General features: G+C 34.1%; 2 protein-coding genes across 4 annotated transcripts in view; one reads left to right on the forward strand and one right to left on the reverse strand.

Annotated features, from left to right (window-relative positions):
• Positions 1-1,236: 1,236 nt before the first annotated feature.
• LOC121322101 (homeobox protein Nkx-6.2-like) lies at positions 1,237-3,518 on the forward strand. Its single transcript, XM_041261621.1, has 3 exons — positions 1,237-2,010; positions 2,508-2,680; positions 3,226-3,518. Exons 1-3 carry the CDS (start codon positions 1,596-1,598, stop codon positions 3,472-3,474), a joined length of 837 nt encoding a protein of 278 aa, XP_041117555.1. The 5' UTR covers positions 1,237-1,595; the 3' UTR covers positions 3,475-3,518.
• Positions 3,519-6,389: 2,871 nt separating this feature from the next.
• LOC121321733 (inositol polyphosphate-5-phosphatase A) overlaps positions 6,390-16,647 on the reverse strand; it is a 133,911-nt gene continuing 123,653 nt past the window's right edge. For 2 of the 3 annotated variants that reach the window (XM_041260829.1, XM_041260827.1), the window contains exons 13-16: positions 11,356-11,467; positions 9,033-9,101; positions 8,073-8,109; positions 6,390-7,899 (exon numbers count right to left, since the gene is read on the reverse strand). In XM_041260829.1, coding sequence (XP_041116763.1) covers positions 7,850-7,899; positions 8,073-8,109; positions 9,033-9,101; positions 11,356-11,467 — 268 coding nt within the window. In that variant the 3' untranslated portion in view covers positions 6,390-7,849. Of the gene's footprint in view, positions 7,900-8,024; positions 8,110-9,032; positions 9,102-11,355; positions 11,468-16,647 lie in introns of all 3 variants that reach the window. The other variant, XM_041260828.1, reaches the window with a different exon arrangement.

A 16,647-nucleotide genomic window follows, 5' to 3' on the forward strand; every position in this document is an offset into this window, starting at 1 on the left:
ATCTTTGTGTATTTGTCAATAAGTAAAACCATGTAAATCTGCCGATAAATAAATCAGACACATATTTAGATGTAGCTGTGTGGGGGGGGGGTTCGCTTCTTCTATGCACAATGTCCAACACATTATTCAATGGATGAGTGCTTGTAAAATATGGGTAATTGACATTATACTTTTAGTTGCTCTAATTTAACATATCTGCAAATGCATTGCCCGAACTATAAGTGTAGTTTCTACATTTTGATCACCTAAACTAAAAAAAAAAAAAAAAAAAAAAAAACAAACAAAAAAAAAAAAAAAAGATACACGTTCAGATATGTTAAAGAATTCTTTCGGTATTTCGATACACTTTGTGTCTGTTTTTGATACAACATGCATGTAAGAAAGTATTGAAATGTAATAACTTTTTAAATGTATTGTAATAAATACCAGACGGGACAAATGAGTTATTTAGGCATAACATTAGGAGTTGATACAACACAATGATGCTTCTGAATTGTAAGGTAATTAAATGAGAATTGCACCCTAAATCTACTGAGCTTTTTAATATGAATATAAACATGTGTACAGTAGTATCCGAATCAACCAAAATGACAAGAAAAAGAACGTTTTAGTTTGCTTTAATGAATTAATGAAGCAGGGTTTTTCTTTTGAAAATAGAAAAACTTTCGTACCATTATTATTATTATTATTATTATTATTATTATTATTATTATTATTATTATTATTATTATTATTCATTAAATATGTGGTGCTTTACTTTGAATAAGGTTGATAACGTACAGCAACAACATTTGTTTGCTTTCTTATAATTAACTGCCCGGAATAACATATGCATGAAAATAAAAGTCATTTTAAATAGCAATATGCTTTAGATAGTATCGTGTTCTACTTTAAAACATTTCAAAACATTCATACTGCATATCCAAAGTTTTATAAGGATATGCCTTGCTTCAGTTGCTTAAATATCATATATATTTTATTCAGTTTAATGTACTTACTTTGCCAGCGATCATTGGTTACAAAAGAAAATATATATTTTTTTTTTGTCAAGTCTTAAAACAATGATTTCTATAGAACACTGTGCCATTACTAGTTCTGCAATAAGACCTTTATTGAGTTCTGCTTTGTCCAAGTGACGCTCATGCAAAGTGTTTGCATCAGTGCTCCAATCAGAGCAGCTACACTCGATTTTATCCAATGGGAGATTGAACATGCAGGTGGCAGTGTGGTTATCAGGGCATCCCGCACTGCTCTGATCTCAGCTTGAGTCAATTTCACAGGAAAAGTCGACCCTAATGGTATAGTCATCAAAACCATTAAAAGAGCTCTGCTGATTTCCAAGTGGATATTCAATCTGGACACATGCGAGGCACCAAAAGCGACTAGCACCATCTATCTTAAAAGGGTATTTTTGCTTAGTGAAACTTTACTGTTGTGTAATCTAACTAGTACGCAAAGAAAACTGACACGATCTCCAAGATATTGAACAATTACACTCCGCAGTGTTTCAATCTCAACTTCAAAAGCCCCTACGGTACTGATCCTGGGTCTTTTCAAGCCGGGGGTGGGAGGGGGGGGCTTTTGTTTGATCACAAATGTTAGCGGTGGAGCAGATGGATACTAATCGCCAGAGTGCTTTCGTCTTGGGCAGTACACCGCTGGCAGCTCTCCATAACATGGCTGAAATGAAGACCTCTTTATTCCCTTACGCTCTGCAGAATCACTCGGGTTTTAAGGCATCTTCGCTAACTAGCTTGAACGCTCAGTTTCCCCTGGGGACGCCACACGGAATTAGTGACATCCTGGGAAGACCCATTACTACAGCCAGCGGTCTTCTTTCGGGACTTCCTCGGATAAACGGACTGACCACTTCGGCAGGAATGTATTTTAACCCGGCTACCGTTTCTCGATACCCTAAGCCCTTGACGGAACTCCCTGGCAGAGCCCCCATTTTCTGGCCTGGAGTCATGCAAGGGTCCCCTTGGAGAGATCCACGACTCGCCTGCCCGTGTAAGTTTTTTTTTTTTTTTTTTTTTTTTCCCCCTGTACTTAAGAGGGGTTACAATTAAATCATGATGCGCCATGCTCGCACATGTCATGTCAATAATTAAACACAAATACACACTATTGGGTGTTGCTGAATGCATTTCTATTTCATTTTGTAAGCGCACAGCTCATTCACGCCCAGTCTGTTAAATAAACGGAAGTTCTAGGGTCCGTTGCTTTTCAAAAGTTAAAGATGAACTGTCAAATTAAAGTAGTTTTAACTGGCCTTAACTCATATTAAATGAACATTTCGATGTTATATACGCTTGTATTTTGCATATTCTATATACATTGGCAGTAAAAGTATACTATGTTAAAGTATCCATATTGAATTTCTATTAAAACTGCTTTTATTTTTGTTTTAGAAATTCCATTCTACATTTTGTAACAAGTGTATTAACAAAGTTTTTTTTTTTTTCTTTTTTTTTAAATTTTTTTTTTTTTTTTTTGTTTTGTTTTAGCTCAAGCTAACATGCTTCTTGATAAAGACGGAAAGAAAAAGCATTCTCGACCGACTTTTTCAGGACAGCAGATATTTGCTTTGGAGAAAACTTTTGAACAAACAAAATATCTGGCAGGTCCAGAGAGAGCCCGTCTGGCTTATTCTTTGGGAATGACGGAAAGCCAAGTCAAGGTAACGTTCATTTCATGTATTTATAGTTAATGCACATGCTATGAAAACTATGGCTGATATGCGCATGCTTCGAATTCTGTTAAAATAACTGCAATTGTACGTTTGTTACTGTGTATCTTTAAACTATCCTTCCACGCATGGTAACGTTTAATGTCAACCTATACGTTTGGTAAAACACGTCAAAACACTCTAACAGACCAAAAAAAAGATGTTGTCACTAGATGATTTAGCTATTTTAAATCGGTTTCCTTACAACAAAATGTTAATAGTTTGCGCTCACATTTTAGGCTGAAATAATATGTCCTATAAAGAACAGGAAGTGTTGTATAATACATTTAGTACCATGTTACATTTACATGGAACGTTAAATAGTTTTTTTAAAAAAGACAATTTGATATTATTTAACTATTGAATCTGATCTTCAGAATGTTTTATTATGACATGTTATTCTAAAGACAAAGGCGATGCTTCACTTTACCGTAAAAAAAGAAAAAAAGAACAATTTCTTTTTTTTTTTAATTATTTTCTTTTTTTTTTTCTTATAGGTATGGTTTCAAAACAGGAGAACCAAATGGAGAAAAAGGCACGCAGCAGAGATGGCCACGGCAAAGAAAAAGCACGATTCAGAAACAGAAAAATTAAAGGAGAGCTCGGACAACGAGGACGATGATGAATACAACAAGCCGCTGGACCCCAACTCTGATGACGAGAAAATAACGAGATTGCTGAAAAAGCACAAGGCAACGAATTTATCACTCTTAAGTCCGTGCAGTAACAGCTCGGATACATTGTGATAAACACACACACACACACACATATATATATATATATATATATATATATATATATATATATATATATATATATATATATATATATATATATATATATATATATATTCTGGGGGGGTCTCCAGACAAACTTGTACATATTCTAAAAACATATTCTAAAATGCTTTTAAAGCGGATTTAACCAGGGTATACATGTAAAAAAAGGAAGGACATGCAACTAGGTGTTATAAGTGATGATATGTGTTGTACAGACTATAATGTGTATGAGATGTATATATTTTTTACTGAGTTAAGTTATGGAATTCAACAGCTCAACGATTGTTTTTAAAAATTCCCTTTCTCTTGTTTTCACTTTTTTTTATTTTACAGAATTAAGGCACAGATTCGTATTTATTATTATTATTATTATTATTTTATTATTATTATTATTATTATTAAAGTTCAATTTGTTGTACATTTTTAATGTTAAAAAAAAATACTCGGTTTCACACTTCACAAGGCTTTTTTGTTTGTTGTTGTTTGAGGGAATTTATGTTTTGTACCGCATCAAACAGAAATAGAAAACAAACTGGAAATTTGATGTATGTTTAAAAAAAGAGACTATTATTGCTTCCACGATAGTTGAAAACATACTTTGTATTATCAATAAATTATTTAACAACCTTATGTTTTTAAAATATGACCTTATTTTGGTATTTTATATATTTAATTTCACCTGTACGTGAATCAGGGTTTACAAATGTAGTTCTGGTCTAAGTACAATACATTAAAAGCTCAACAGTTAAGACGTTGCACATTGAGAATGTATTTTCTCTAAATGTACTCTATTAAAATGTGTTTTCAAATACATATTAGTTTTACATAACGGAGAACGATTTAACAGTCGTTTATGCAAGATGTAAAATGAAAGTAAAAGTATTTTGATGATACAGTAGTTTCGTATAGTTAACATTTCACAACTCTGGGCTGATTTTACAATTAAAAAAAAAAAACAACCTCATTTTCAGATTTTACAAGTTTGCTATTTTGATGGCTTTATTTCGTTTTTAGCATTTTTAGTGTTATAAGGCATTGTTCATTTGTGAACCATTTACAATAGTGCTAGCACGTTTCTGAAAAACAAAAAAAAAAAAAAAAAAAAAAAACTGAAAATTGAAAATCTTCAAATAAGTCGAGAGCTCCTCTCTGTTCTTACAGGCAATTTGTTTTAATTTTACGAAACTAATGGGGCAAAATTAGCATGGTTATTGATATTTAGCGAATATGTCCCATACTGTTAATGCAGTTTTTAACAGCCATTTTATTAAAAGACATTTTTGAAAAATCTTTACAAGTGTTGATTAACCCGTTGAACGCGGTGTTATATTTATTAGCAATCCTGTTAGAGGTTTGGATCCCTACCTACATCTCAGTAAATATTAAACACATTAGACCGTTTTCTAAATTAATGTATCATAAATGTAAAACTCAAAATATTGATAGTTTAAAACAGACTCGCAAAGAAACGCCATTGACAACCTTGAACAAATCATAAAATTATTACGTTTTGAGAAGTTTTAAGCATTACGTCAAATTTAAATAAACCACTTGTTTTGGGGTGTTTCACATCGCTTGACCACCGATATAAAAAGATAATTTCTGTTGGTGTACTGTTTATTGCATGTTACAATACCAAAAATTATTTACAAAAAAACTGTGTAGTCATATTTTCAAATATATCCTGACTATTAAACAGAATTAGACTCGCAAGTGTAAGCGCAGGAACACATTATAATGATACTATTTCAAAACAAGCTACGTTAATTATTATGACAAACGTTTAAAATACGACAGTTTCACGAAATTAAAATAGCTTGAAATACCGCACACTCCTGAACACTATTATATCTTGTTTTTCAGATTTCTGCTGCTCAATTAAAAAAATAAAATACTTTTCAATATGCTGGTGCGTAATCAGAACAGCGTGATCACAAACTTTGTAATATTATTTTAAAGTGAATTATATAGGTTTGCCTTTTTTCTGTTCTTCATGTTATCACTGTAATAGTCTTAACGCGCATAAAGTATTAAACAGGTTTTGGGCAGAAACATGTCGAATAATACCAAAATGTTTTGCACTTGAGAAAATGTAAAACTCCAAGAAATTAACCTGCTGGTCCACACATCATAGCATCCCCCTCCTCACTTTTTTTTTTTTTTTCTCACGAGATCTAGAGATCTTTTGCCACGTTTGCAATTCGTCTCTCGATTTACCTGTGACATTTTAAAACATTCCTTTACAGATTTAGATACCGCTGTGATGTTTATTTTTTGCCTTTTTTTTAAATGTAGATGATAATGGAAAATATATTTTTGTATCCAACACATACATTTATATTTTAAACATTCTCAAGTAATTAAAATAACCTTCGTATCCCACGCCCACCTTCCAACGGAAGGCAGATAGAGACGCAAAGTTTTTACGTTTCTTTTTCTTGCTTCTATATATAATTTTAAAACAGCTGTCACTGAGTGTGTGGTATATTTCATTATACTAAAGATAGTCCATTTTAAAACTAAAGTTAATGTCTATTACTTCATATGCTTATGGTGTAGAGCGACTAACCAGCAAACAGGTTGTAGTGTATCAGGTGGTTGCAGATGCACTCATTTATTAGTGCTTTTATACGTTATTCCTATGGGTTTGGAACATCATTCCTGTGGATTAAACTCCCTATGATGCTAAAATCCCATTCATATTGTATGTGTTCAAGGTTTTACTTTGGGAAGAGTTCAGTCATCAGACGAACCATCCTTTCTATATTAAAGCTTACTGGCAGAAAAAAAATCCCTTTCCTATTTACCGATGTATTTATTTATTTTTAAATAAAAAGGTGCAACACATTTGATAAAAGATGATTAAAAAGGACACACAGCATTGCAGTTTCATCGGTTTTATTGCTTGAGAACCAAAGAACATGTAGTTCCAATGGGATGAATGGTTATTTGCTACAGAGAAGTGTGGTTATATTGAGACATTGGCACACTGTTGCATGGGACTTGCAGATAACTTTACAAGCATTTTCGTCTACAAACCCAGATCACGTTGTCAAAACATCATTTTGGCTGGCAGAAATAAAATCATTTTCACTTTGTAGTAATTCATACCAAAAAATCAAGCATCAATTTAATGCCATCACACAGTCTGTGAATGCTGTAGTGTACTAAATGAAATCAATAAAAGAAAAGTGTTTCATCAACAGACTCTATCATCACTTTCAATGTGCTACAGAGCAATGGTGGGATATTGCTTGCAACAGCATAGCATTACAGGTTGCAAACAGCTACTTACACAATTAAACTGCCATGTAAGGGTTTTCCAGACTTTATATATACAAATTATAATTAAGCATAATGTTATCTAAAGTTAGACTAAACTAGGGTACTATGTCTCCCACAGTATTATTCGTGTTTCCATATACAATACTTGGCACCATTATGCAGTAACAAAAAGACAAAAACAGTTTACAAAATTCTTAAAAGTTACCCAAGCTTAACTATAAACTTCACATTCAGAGCCATAATATTATTATTACATATAAATAAGTTAGAATAAGAGTAATGAGGAATTGAGACTGCTATATGTGATAAACAATATTTTATATATTTGTATTAACAATGGACCTGCTAAATATCTTTTATAAATTTGGTTTGTTGTATATATTTTAAAATCGCTATACTTGAAGTTACTATTAGCTGATATGGCACACATTTTTGGTAAGTTTTGGTAATTAGTTTATTTTAAAATGTATATAAAATGAGAAGCAGCTGATCTGTGATTCAAAACCATTTATCACAGCAGTGTGTAGTATGCACATAATCAAAACAGAGGAAAAGGCAATCAAATAAAAATACATATCTATCCTGCCACAGAGACCACAAATTATGGTCGGTAAAGAAAACTTCACTTAAACCATCAATACCTCTACTTATACAATCTAATGTACAAAAAACTACTAAGATATTGATAAACAGCTTCTGCATTGCACTTTTATATATCTTACACATGGAAATAACTTCTTTATGCTGACGAGTTTTCCAAAAAGTTGTAAATGCTGTATCTAAAATACGTAGTATTTCTGATCTCTATTAGAGTTTTGGCAACAAGTCTGTGACACATAAAAAATATTCCCCATTTCAATTCCGTCACAGGAACAGACAAGACAGTGAGGTATGTGAGGCTTTTCTTGAACAGGGTCCAGACGTTGAAGCGTTGTGTAGGATCAGCAGTCTAACAATGCGGCACTAAGGACTCGGTCCATCACTACATCTGTAAAGTTTGTATGTATTTCTCTATTTTCTTTTTCTTGGCGTCTCATTTTCTTTTCTTTTGCTGCTGTCAGAGGGTCGTTTCTCGTAAAATCTTCTCCCCCCACTGGCACCTTTTCCCTGTCAAACAACATATTTTACAGAAAATGAAGCGACATCATACCTTCTGCACAAAACAAAAATACTTTAAATAATAATAATAATAAAAAAAAAAAAAATATATATATATATATATAAATATTTACCACATCACTGCACAACACAACACTTGTGTTTATTTGCAATAGGTTTACCTGCCCCAGCAGCAATTCGAAATGAAAGGAAAACCGGCTGTAAAAAATAAACAAATAAATAAATAAATCTCAAAACTTGGAATGCCATCATGACCAATACATGGACCACACTCAAGACGACCATGAGCATGTGAACTACAACAAAGATATACAAAAAGAAAAATGCTCATGGCAAGCACTGTATATACTGTGGTCCACTGGGAGATATGTGGATCTGCATTCTAAATATTCTTGCACTTACAGTAAATATTATTTAAAGGCAAAAATATACTCAAAAACAGCAATTAGGCTTTTTAACAATGGCCACAGAAACAGTAGAACCAAAATGTGGTTAATGTTCTCCATGTGTTGGTATTTGGTATTCTTAACAGGTAGTAAAGTAAACTATTAATCTTTGCTGTTTTCAGCTATCTGGCCAGCTCCATTGACTGTCAAACTCGAAAAATACATAAAGATTACTGAACTAGTAAGGGAAGTGTGTAAAGTCTTCCACGTTTGATATTTGATACAATTATCGGGCATAAACTAAATAAATACATTTACTTTAACTACTACCTAAGACACTCAATTCAAGTAAGAAATGAAAAAGCCCTTAAATTTTACCACAGTAAAAGTTCAGCAAAATGTAATAAAGCATGGCGAAAGCATGGTAAAGCATAGGTGAGCATTGTAAAGATCAGCAAGGTATGGTAAACATGATGGCAAACCAGGGTAAACTATGGTCAATTAGTAGAATAACAGTGTAAAAAGTATGGTAACACAAAAAAGGCATGGTACATTTGTAATAGGGAAATCCATAAAGAAAAAAAAAAATTTAAAAATGACTATGACTAGTATATAACTACTTTCTGACTTAATAACGAATAAACATTAAGACATGTTACTTATATCTTGAGCTGGTTAATAAACACAGTAAATGGGTGTATATTCTTGCTAATAGGCACAACATATTGACTTTACCTTGTGGTCCCCCATACACACGTTAGGTCCAATATTATCATAGACCACTGCTTTCTCATCATTTTCTGGCTGTGAGAAGAAAGAAAAAATAACACATCCCTTTCTCAACAAGGTGGCTATTCACAGCCCCGGGGCTTTGACAATAGCTTATCTGAAGAACTTGCTTTTTAGGGGCAGTGAGAAGGCAATCCCAGAGATTTACTACAAACACACTGGGTCTGCCTGAAACCTTTGCTTGGAATCTGTGAGGAACACTTTCAAGTAGTTCTCAGAAAAGTGCTTGATGTTTGCAAACACTTTTCAACAAGAAAAAAGTAGTGGAACATCAATTAATGTTGGAGCGACTGAGAGACTAGAAGAACAGTCGACATGGAGAACAATGACAGAATTTTTTTTTGCAGCTGTTAAAATTGCAATCAAAGACTGAGGTTGTTCACTGTTTATTTTACAGGTACATTTATAGGCTATGTTTGTCATGGCTCAAACTAGGACGACTGGGTTTACACTATGAAAGTTGCCACAAATCCTTCTTAAAAGTGGTTAGTGTAAACAGGGTACTGGTACAGCACTTGATCAGGTAACACAGAAAGTTTGAAATGTAATGTGTGTTAAGCGATACCTAATCGATAAGAAACAGCTTAAAACCCTTACCCTATTCTCAGCTGTTTCTAAAACCAGGGCAACATGTATGACGGTGTTGTAGAACTGTGATTTAAATAATATTGTGACCAATTAAAAAATGAAATTTATTTATTGATTTATTTTAATTTTATTATTGAATTAGTGACTTAAAAACCATGGTAATATAACTGCTTCAAAAATGTTTTCAACATATGTCTTTTTTTAAATATCGTAATATGTAAGTGATTATTAAATGTTTAGCACAATGACACGGAGACACACATAGATCACACATTTAGGTTGAACTTGTTTTAAAATATCTTTTTCGATACAGTACGAGTCTCCAAGCTACACGGCGTCATGTTTGACCAGGAAGGCAAGTCGGCATCCTGCCATTTAAAAAAAAAAAAGAAAAGATAATGAACTATAAACTTGAACAGAAATTAACTTCAAACCAATAAAGGAACTAAGGTCAGGATGATGGCAGAGTGCTGCTGTCTGCATTGAAATAAAATAATATTCCCTTTTGTATTGCATGCATGAGCACTTTCCAATAAGTGTTGAGATCATCATGTGACTAGCTCAGGAAGCTGGGATACATTCATCAAACTGGACTTGATAATTTACAAAGGCAGCAGAAAATTGTGGATTTTCGGGCTGCATAATCTTTAGACAGATAAACAAATTACAGCAGCGCGCAAGCAGAAACAAACCTACACTTCGCTGAGCATTCATTACTGCATGCTCTCAGCTGGCGATGCAACTCCCTAGCAGTGGACAACCTTTAGTGTGTTAGGGCTCAGAAAGCATAAAATAACATGATGGCAAGTTAACGGACCGTGCCATGATAGATGATGCTGCATGAAGGCTGTTTACAGCCCCATGTCTGTACAATCTGTAACGCCTACTGTGTGGTACTCAATGCGCCATGAGCTAATTCGTGGAGAGTTACATGGGCTTTATCTTACTTCTGGGTTCTACATTACAAGCAATTAACCCGCACTTTAAAATAAGAACAATGATATATAGAATGTTTTAGGCAGTTAAGGCTTTATATTTTTGTGATTAAATATATATAGAGGCAGAGATATGTTGTTGTTCATGACGTTGTTTTTTTAACTGAATTACACAGTATAAAGTCTTAAAAAAAAAAAACAACTCTGTAAACTGCTGAACATTCCCCATATTTTAAGTAATATATCTTTCTTTAGCAAATCATAACTAAATGATTAAAGTTTTATTTTTTTATTTTGTAAAATGTTATATATATATATATATATATATATATATATATATATATATAATATATATATTGAAACTATGTAGAAGTCACAAAATGCATTATATTATATACATTATTATTAGATTTATCATAATGAAATATACACACAATTAAAAAAAAAAAAAATCTCTATTTTCTATTTTTTCTCTCTCCCTTTATTAAAATCTACAATATTTGTATTTACTACTCAATAAAAAAATACAATCTTTCTTTATTCAAACTAACATTATTTTCAATTGTCTGCATAAACAAAAGGATTGTTTTTGTAGTTTTATTGTTGAAACAGAATGCAGAGTTCAGGCACCAATAATTAGTTTTATAATTTGTTGGTATCTTTTAAAACCCAGTTTTTGGTTCCAAGTTAAAGCCACATTAGACATTACACTCTAAGAATGGGCATGCAATGCACTGCACACTCACCTTTAAAATAAGGTCCTTTGCAGAATAAGACATTAAAATCCGATCGCACCAGGCTGGACATCTAGTATTCATGTACTGCTTCCCTTGACTGCTGTCTTCGCTATATGGATAACTGGTGAAAAATAAATAATGTATTGTATTGTAAAGGAATTAATTAATGAACAGAAATATTGTACATCTATTTTCACAGAAATAATTATTATCTTGAAATTTACCATGTTTTGAAATTATTTTGTATCACAACTATGCATAGGTAAGGTCATGGATATATATTTTAATAGACTACAAAGCCCAGGTCATTTTTTGTATGTAAGATTTGCTTTAGCGTGTCTAAACGAGGCACCACGTAGACTAACTGCACTAGGGACGTTATCTCTGAACATTAGAAACATCCCCAGTATATTTTAGAAGATAACCAAAAAAAGGCACAACACACTGTTGCAAGTCAGTTTTAGTCATGATAGGCAAGACAGCAGGCTTGCTTTGAGGTTAGTAGGCGCTTGGTCGGCAGGTGTTTCCAAGACTGCAGAAAGAAATGTACATTTTATGTCCCCTAATAAATGATGCCCTATTGAAAATGCTTGTCTTGTACCTGGTGAATGCACAATTGGCTCATATTGAATACTCTTTTACTAGTGCATGCTGTACAAACAGGGAAACTGCAATGGCTGGCCAAACTCACAAACAAACTGCTGCTGCCTCTATTTCAAAGCTTCAGTTAAGCGCTCTGAGAACACCTCTGTGGCACCCACTCAACTGTACATTTTGAATCTGACTTTTGAGAAGAAATACAACATGCACGAACAGAAAGAACTGTATTTACCGTGTATTTACAGAGTGATAGGAAGCAGTTCTGTCAAATGGGTTTACAAGCTGCACTGCCATCAAAAAAAGATTAGCTGTGGCAAACATCCAAGAAAAAATTGTATGGAAACTAGTGGAACAATCCAGTGATTTAAAGTACCCTTTACACCTCATCAAAATGCACAAGATTTACATTATGAGAATTCAATTTGCTACTTCAGTGCCACTGCAAAGTACACCGTATTTCTTACTTGTGTTAAAAAAAACAAAAACAAAAAAACTTTGAACTCATCTATAATATACAGATCTGTGCTATATACTAACACCCATATCCTACTGATACTGTGCCATTGTTGACATCATTTGGATGCAAAGTTAAAACAGTTATTGATAACTAAAACAAAATCAGAAGAGTGTAGTTTGCTAACTTGAGGTGTGGTTCATTTTTAGAAGGCTATAAATGCACTGTGCAGAAGTAGAGTAGCTGGGTCAAGGGTTTATCAGGCATGCATAAGAAAAAGCTCTCTCAATTTTGGCCAATATGGATGTAGTTCAAGGAAACCAAACATCTTCTACTTCTATAATTTTCATAAAATATTGATTATATGCAGGGAAGTCTTCTAGAAGAGAAAATGAACAATCCCCCTTCTAATGCTAGTCATCAGCACTGTAAAAAAAAAACTCAAAGCTTAATTTTGTGCTTTACTTTAAATTTTGTAATTTTCCATACTTGGCATGAAAGTCTAGTAATTAAGCAGCTAAAGATCTGCATATCAAGGAACCAAATCTCTCCTGCAGTATTTGTGGTACCTACAGTGGGTTACTTTTATTACAACGTGCCAGAAACCTCATAACAAGACCTCCCACAGATGACTTCAATTGCTAGCGTTTTACAGTTGTTAAGAGTTAGAATCACAAAGTTCAGAAAGAAAAAATAAATCAAAATAAAACTGGATGTAATTGTCTCCGCATTTAAAACAATGAGTGTCAGGTTTCCAAAACACAAACATGTCCCACATTCTCAGAGCAAAACATCCATGATATACATCTCATTTGTAGCAAATCAGGAGGGCAAACATAGGCCCTGCAAACACCACCATTAGAGTACAACGTGTAAAACAGCTGCTGTTTGAAAATGTTACAACCATCGCCATGGCGGCCAGGCTAACAGTCGGCTCAAAGGTCATAGCAGGAAAAGGAGAAAGGGGTGGCGAAGGGGTTCAGCCAGGCAATCCAGCAGCAGAAGGAACTGTAGGCAGACACAGCTTTGCAACGCAAACAGATCAATTAGTTTAGAGGGCATTTACTTTGAATAGACTATTTAGGCTATGTGGTCATGTTCATGTTTTCAAAGGCAACAAAGCTTCTAACATGGAACAGAAACACATAAATTCAAATGGCATTAAATAATAATTTAGTAAAGGAACGTGTAATTCCCAATCCAAGCCTCCCTTTTCCATACCGGCATTCCTGGAACACCTCTTTATAAAATAGCACAGATACTCAGTGTCCTTTCCTGCGTAAACACCCTTAATTCATGAATCAATACATTGGTGCTTCACTCTGCCCTATAATGACTCTTAATGGCAACACCATGTATTACAGTAATGCAAGGTGTGGTAGTCTAGCTATGTTTGTATTAGGGTCACAGGTAACAAGGAAACTATTTTAACCTTGTATCAGAGACTGTTGTAACACACTGTACACAGTGAGCTTCTAGGGTAAAAGTAACCCAGTCTTAGATTGGACAATTTTAATGCTAAAGCAGAGGAAAATATGGAATAGAGTACACTATAGTAAACTGTATTAGCATAACTATACAAAGATACCTTACATATTTCACTGTTGGTCTGATGTTTTGTAAAGGGGTTTTATCGCAAAACTACTGTACAATGTGTGTGCCAGGTCCTGCACTACTAATTTAACTGAGACACACTACATTGCAGTGCTTGAAATCAAACTGATCAACTAACTTCAAACTCCAGAAAAAAGCATGTATGGACTACAGCTGCTTCCTCTTCATATACTAGCGATCTGAACTCACACCTGCCAAGATACAAGAACACTACTTAAATACCTTGGTGGAGGGCAAAATGTAAAGTGGATGTGTTGGTAGGCAGGTTCTGGTACAGAAACTCTAGATTAGATGACAGGCTAATGCAATGACAAACAACGGAATGATTAATACCTCAGATTACTGTGCTTACAAACTTATCGGAAAGCAAAGTTTGTAGACGGGTGTGAACTCTGAAACTTGGCAGCTCCTTATCTTGCCCTTATTACCAACTAACAAGAGTAATTATTAGAATTAATGGATAGAGGTGATAAACCTAACAATCGGCCACCTGTATCTTGGTGCCAGAGTTTCTTAATTCCACCATTCACACCAATAGACCTCTATCTTTTCCCTTGATAATTCTGTACGTTACAGTGGCTGTGCTGACATGGTGGAGGCGGCAGCCTTGATAACGACCAGAGTGACCAAGAATGACAGGAGCAGCTTTGCTCTTGCTCACACTTATCTTTGTGGCAACAGTTGCTAACAAGTGATGGCTCAATGCAACGGTGAGATGAAATCAGGCTGGTCATTGTTAAGAAGGACAGGAACTTGGATTAACACATTTTCTCTATATAGCTGAATTATCTCGTACAGCACACACTGCATAAGGACCCAGGGCCTTTAGTCATGCATTTACTATTTATTTAGTAAAAAATAAACTACTGAATGTTTGGGCTAGAATAAGGGTTAGGGAATAAGGATGCAGGAGATGGGTATTACAGGAAATTGCTTGTCTGTCTGTCACACAATACATGGTGAACACAATAACTACCTTGAATTTTTACACATTTTTCCAAGCTTTCATCATATACTAGCTTCCTACAGATTTAATTTGGGAGTAACCCTATAAACTGTTTATTAGATACGCATTTAGACTGATGAGGCTGACATCATCACCAAGAACAACCAGTCCACACACGTGGTGGATTCTCATAATCACATTATAAGTTTAGCAGAAGCAGTTTTCATTATAATGGGACCATTGATATCATGTAATAGTAGTACATGCTGTATTTCATACAGCTCTGTGTGGAGGGGTAGACACCATTTTTGTTCACAAAAGCAGTTTTTTTTTTTTTTTTTTTTTTTGTTTTTTTTGTCTCAGGTGGCATTATCATGATTTTAAGGAATGGGATGTAACTCAGGTACAGTACTGTCCTGTGTGACAAGAGTTCTGGATTAGAATTATACAACTGTCAGATTTACATCTGGCCTCTAAAAAACATCTGGTTTATGAGTCTTTAACATCCTGCTGCTCATATACATTTGCCAAACTAAGAACATGATTATTAAGAGAAGATTAATGAATAATCAAAAAATTTTTAAAGAAGTTTGCCAGTAAGACAGAAGATTGTGTGGTCCTTAATACTGCTTTAGCGTCCTTTAAACACAAGACTCTAGATTAGATGGTTAGATTTGTTATTGTAAATTTGCAGTATTAAATTGTGAGTTTCAATGTAAATGCAGTACACAGGCTTTTTGGTTTAACTCTGTGTTAATATATCAAGATCACATAGAGCATATTGTGCAGATAATGGGGATAAAGCCAGTCTTTCTTTATCTGCAACAGAAAACACTTTAATTTCAGTAACAGCTTACTGCTGGTTACTCAAGCTGTGTTAGCAACAATTGATTAGGTTGACTTCATTTACAATGCTTCATCCAGGCTATTACATGAACTGCATGCTTTATGTAATTCATTATCCTGGCTTATTATAAACTGCGATTCAAGACTCATTATTGTTGTATTAGCTTGACTGGCTTTCTTCAGGGAGCAGAAGTGAAACAAAATAGTATTCATAATCTAGGAAGAATGCAAGCTATCACATGGGAGCTCTAAATAGTAAAATGCACAGGTGTCTTATGCATCCAAAACTAAAATGATTGTATACATGAGTTTCTTTTTATAAACCTATTCTATACATGAGCTTACTGGACATGTACTTATTCTACTGTTAGACACAATGTTGCTGGAAAATCACAAACTTTCAAACTACTACATGTTTTGTTTTAACCTTATCCATTATTTATTTTTATTTTTTTTAAGAAATCTAAATTTTTCCCACGAGGGAAGATCGTCTCTAGCCCATCCTCACAGGCTTGCAGAGTTTCTAAGATGTATGCTAACTTGCCAAGGCAGGTTCCAGTTTGGTCTCAGCTTCCTACTAAACACCAAACGGTGAAGAGACAGCTATATATCACTGCCCTGCTCCCTCCACGGCTGTCTAGACTTGGCAAACACAGCAAGATGCAGGAGAAGAGCCATCCGTTTTATTAGCACAGCTCCATAACTGCGTGGCTCTAACTTCACAATGATGCAGTGAACACGGGCAGCCTTTAACATAATCACTTTCTAATGGCATCCTAAATGACAACATTAGAAGCTAAATTAATTAGCTTCTATTGCTACTGGCTCTGTATTCTACCGA

The sequence above is a fragment of the Polyodon spathula genome, chromosome 10, assembly GCF_017654505.1.
Source record: "Polyodon spathula isolate WHYD16114869_AA chromosome 10, ASM1765450v1, whole genome shotgun sequence".
NCBI classification, from domain to species: Eukaryota; Metazoa; Chordata; class Actinopteri; order Acipenseriformes; family Polyodontidae; genus Polyodon; species Polyodon spathula.